General features: G+C 39.0%; 1 protein-coding gene across 1 annotated transcript; it reads left to right on the forward strand.

The window, feature by feature from the left end:
* Positions 1-775: 775 nt before the first annotated feature.
* On the forward strand, positions 776-2269 carry LOC129303376 (probable sarcosine oxidase). Its single transcript, XM_054942662.1, has one exon. It carries the CDS (start codon positions 849-851, stop codon positions 2034-2036), a length of 1188 nt encoding a protein of 395 aa, XP_054798637.1. The 5' UTR covers positions 776-848; the 3' UTR covers positions 2037-2269.
* Positions 2270-5074: the final 2805 nt, after the last annotated feature.

The following is a 5074-nucleotide window of genomic DNA, read 5'->3' on the forward strand; positions in this document are numbered from 1 at the left end:
AAAATATTTTATATTTTTAAATTGAGAGAGTGTATAATTCCTTATTTTCGTTTGATTTCTTGTGGAAGACATTTGTTTGCGTGTGAACTCTATCTAAACAAATAATTAAATAGTTAATGATCCTACATTTACAATAAAAGGTTTTGCTACAATCATGCTTAGCTGTACCTTAGAAATTCAGGTAAGATATGGTCCATAATGTCCACATCAATACCGATCAACGTAAGAAAATAATATCAAACGTTAAATTAGTCAAAATAATAACTCAACGGTCAACGATCCGATTAACCCAATCAAAATTAAAACATACAAAAATATTTACACATAATACTAAGAAAATTATATTTAAATAAAAGAGCATTAATTCATAAGTAAATAGAACATTCATGTATAAATAACTTACATAATTTAACAAAATAGAGTTATTAAAACACAAATTTGATGAGTTGTTATTTTTAAAAAACTCAAAATAACACGTTTCAAACTCAAAAATAAAAAATGAGTTGAAAAAATATAACATCCAACTCGGACGACTCTTCAAAAAAATATTGACTAAACCGGTTAGGGGATTGGCATCCCATTCCCAATTGGTCAACAGCAGTACACCACGACACCGAGCCGAAGGATAAAAAGTCGAAAACTCCCAATAATAAAGTAATCCAAAAGGGGAAAAAAAACGGCCCTCTGGGGATATCTTGCATTTGACAGATTCCACTGTAAAAATAGAGACAGTGAAAAATTCCCTCTATAAAAGCAGGTACGCACCACCACATTCAGAATTGTTCTAGAGAGAGAGAGACGTATCACATTCACAGAGGCAGAGAAAACAGAGAGTGAAATCACAGAAAATGGGCGTTTCTGGCGAGCGCTTCGATGTGATCATAGTCGGAGCCGGCGTAATGGGCAGCTCCGCCGCATACCAAACGGCGAAAAGAGGCCTAAAGACTCTTTTGCTGGAGCAGTACGACTTCTTGCACCACCGAGGGTCCTCTCACGGGGAGACACGCACCATTCGTGCCACCTACCCTCAGGACTACTACTACCCAATGGTGATGGAGTCCTACAAGCTCTGGCGAGAAGCCGAGGCCCAAATCGGCTACAAGGTCTACTTCGAGGCCCATCATTTCGACATGGGCCGCGCCGACGACCCAGACATCCATGCCGTCATCGCCAACTGCCGGAAACACTCAGTCCCGCACCAAGTCCTCCGTCGTCACCAAGTAGCGGAGAAATACTCCGGTCTCATCTCCATCCCGGACGATTGGATCGGCGTGTCCAACGCTCTAGGTGGCATCATAAAGCCGACGAAAGCAACGGCCATGTATCAAGCACTGGCCTCCAAACACGGCGCTGTGCTGACTGACAACACCGAGGTCATCGATATTAAAAGAGACAACGCGAACGGCGGAGTCACGGTTTTTACGGCTCGCGGCGACAGTTTTTGGGGCAAGAAATGCGTGGTGACGGTCGGGGCTTGGATGAAGAAATTGGTTAAAGCGGTTAGCGGGATCGAACTGCCTATACAACCCTTGGAGACCCACGTGTGTTACTGGAGAATCAAGGAGGGGCACGAGGCGAAATACGCTATCGGCGGCGACTTTCCGACGTTCGCGAGCTACGGGAAGACGTACATATACGGGACTCCGACGCTGGAGTATCCGGGGTTGATCAAGGTGGCGGTGCATGGCGGGAACCCGTGTGACCCGGACAAGAGGCCGTGGGGCCCCGGAGCGAGGATGGAAGAGTTGAAGGAATGGGTGGAGAAGACATTCTCGGGAATGGTTGATTCGAGCGAAGCTGTGGTGAAACAGGCGTGCATGTACTCGATGACGCCGACGGAGGATTTTGTGATTGACTTCTTGGGGGGAAGGTTCGAGAAGGATGTGGTGGTGGGGGGCGGGTTCTCGGGTCACGGGTTCAAGATGGCTCCGGTGATTGGGAGGATACTGGCGGATCTTGCGGTGGAAGGGGAAGCAAAAGGGGTTGACATGACTCCTTTTAGGATCCGGAGATTCATTCAGATTAGCCTTCTGTAGGCTCTTTACATACAAAAAACAACTTAGTATGTCTGTTTCATTGAACTCGTTATTGTATCAGTTCTAGTTGTCCATCCTCGATCCTCACATATATATAGTATGTTGCTTGGTAGCACTACTTAATGGGGGTTTTGCTGGTCTGGTTTGAGTGTGCGGTTCCCTCCAGTTAAGCTGTTAATGGATATATATAATCAGCAATCACAGGCACACCATGTTGCCGTTCGATGCTCCCACGTTTTATCTGCGTATTTTGCAACGACCTCAACGTTATATGATGAGCGGACTACACGTGTGTTGATTGATTCCCTTCACGATAAGCATCCGTTAGCGGCCTATACTCATCACTTCGTTTGCCACTTGAGGATAGTGAATCATACTAAATGGGAAAATGATACTTACCCATAATACGAAGATATTTAATAATAATCATTAAAGGTCTAGAACTATTGAGGTTCATAGTTTTTATTTGCTAGCTATTAAGACACTTCTAATTTTTTGACAAAGAAAGACCTCTAATTTTTAAAAAAGCAAAGCCTTCAATTTCATCTCCATTGCGAGAAAAGTGAACAAATATAATCACTTCTTATGACTTTCGTTGAGAGTGATTTTGATTTGGTTCTTTTTTTTTGGGAAAAAGGCAAGTATACTAACATTAAAATGAAGTTTAGAAAGTTAGAGATAAGACAAGCATCAAAAGAAGAAAAAATAGCAAGATAAAATGAGTCATGTGGACCACATTTTTTAATAGTATAGTTGTTGAATTTGTCCAAAAGCTTTGTAGTATCATGGTCTACAAGATGCTGTCGACTAGAACAGAAGCAAACTCCCTTATTGTATCTAATTTTCAAATTCCCAAAGCTTGTATATCTTCCAAACTAGTTCAAAGAAAAATTCATGATCCAGAACAATATGCTATGAACACAGAAAACCAAGAAAAGATGTGGAGAAATAGCATCAGATTTGTTGAGAAGCAAATTAATCCAAACCTTCATTGTTGAGAGATAAATAAACAATATAGTAAGATTTTTTTCCCTTTCTTAAAAACATGCACGTGGATCTCCCATTTGAGAATATAAGCTTGATTTCGAGAATAAGAGTTAGAAATTCCTTCAGAAGCTCCAAGACCAGTATTTTTCCCTTGGAGTTGGTGGTTATCCCATCGGCATGCACCTTTGAGAAAGAAGTATTGCTCATTGAAATCTCTAATGACCTATTTGATTGGAATTATATTTCTTGTATGTAGAGCATGATTTCTTTTTTAATAGATTAGACGCAGAAGTAGACAAATGTGTTCTAAAGCTTGAGTCTCTTGGTTCCAGTATAAAGTTTTTGAAGTTGCAACAGCCAAAAGATAAGACCTTGGACATAAATATTCGAGGAGCATATAACAAAGAGCCAAACAAGATGGCTCTTGTGTAATGACAATCACAAAAGGTATAATGCAAAGTTTCTTGTATTTCACAACCAAAGACACACTGAAGATTAAAGTTGAGATCATAAATAATCTTTCAATGAATAGGAGAGTTTTGTAAGGCAATTGAAGTTTCCAAAGAAAATCCCAAATTCCTTCCTTGGTTAAGGGTTTATCTTGATATGCAAAAGCAATTTTTGAATAACCATCCTTGACTGTGTAGGAACCAGAATATCAAATCAGCCAATCAACCAACCAATAAAAAAATAGGCATCCTTAAAATTGAATTAGCATCCTCCTTACGACAGAGTTTAGTGATGAGAGGAGCATTCCATTTAGCAGCCATCCAAGGAGACGGTTTACAAATGATAAGATCAAAAACTTTGGAGATGTTTAAACTTTGAGCAAGATCTCTATTGGAAAGCTTCCAACAAGTTTCATGGGTTAGAAAAATAGAATCTCCATCCTACCTGCCAAGTAAGAAGCTTTTTGATTAAATCAGAGGCTTTGAAAATAGCTTTCCAAAACCAAGAGACATTGTGAGGTATTTTATGTAAAAGCCTATCAGTGTAATGAAAATACTTAATTTTGATCATGTTACCCAAAAATGAATGTTCTTCAGCATTAAGAACTCTCCAAATTTTTTTAGCCAGCAAGGTGACATTCATATTCTCAATGTCCCTCAAACCAAGTCCACCATCTTTTATAGGAGAGAAAATAATATTTCTTTTGAGTCGAGGAATGTTCCTTTTACTATCATTGAATCCCCAAAAGAAATTAGTTAGCTTAGCCGCATCAATTGTAATGCAAAGATATTGTGGTAGCTTTACACATAACATAGTGCAGATATTAAAAGCAGAGAGCACATATTTGATGACAGTTAGTCTGGACGCCTGTGATAGAAGTTTAACCTTCTAAGAGGTAATCCTTTTCTCAATGGATTCCATAACCTAGCATAACTAAAAGATTTAATTTTTTTTAGCATCAATCCAGGTCCCTAAATAGCTATCAAAGGAGACAAAGGGTTGAAATTTGAATACCCAGTCGTTAAGCAAGTTCATGTTGAAGCTCAGTAGGGCAATTAAGACTTAGGAGCAATGAAATTTTTGAACATTCACCATAAGACCAGACTGTTTGCAAAAATTCTGAATAATCCCCTTAATGGTTTCAATACCATCCCTCATGTACTTAAAGAAAATAATGGAATCATCTACATATAAGAGATGAGAGACCAAACAAAAGTTCTAACAAAGTTTGATTCCCTTGAAAGCCCTCTATTGCTCCTTGCGAAAGACAACACAAGACATTAGCAACAATAACGTTAAGATAGGGAAATAATGGATCTCCTTGATGAATGCCATTGGAGGGAGAAATTGAATGAGAAAGGCTTCATTAAAAATAATCTCATGTTTCACCATAGAGATACATTGAAGAACCAAATTAACCCATTTAATTTTGTGAAGGACAACATTTAAAAAATTCTAAGACAATCTATCAAGACCTTTGGGGAAATCAAGTTTAATGTATCAAGTTTTTCCCTTTTCCCTTTATAGAATGGATTTGATGAGCCAGATTTGCTGCCACTAATATGTTGTCAATCATGAGTCTTTTTGGCAAGTAAGCACTT

This window comes from Prosopis cineraria, unplaced genomic scaffold, assembly GCF_029017545.1.
Source record: "Prosopis cineraria cultivar Desert tree isolate PC_DT_omini unplaced genomic scaffold, ASM2901754v1 PC2, whole genome shotgun sequence".
NCBI classification, from domain to species: Eukaryota; Viridiplantae; Streptophyta; class Magnoliopsida; order Fabales; family Fabaceae; genus Prosopis; species Prosopis cineraria.

What these genes read in the sequence shown, in the direction of transcription:
- LOC129303376 (XM_054942662.1), top strand. Translation starts at nt 849, where the DNA reads ATGGGCGTTTCTGGCGAGCGCTTCGATGTGATCATAGTCGGAGCCGGC.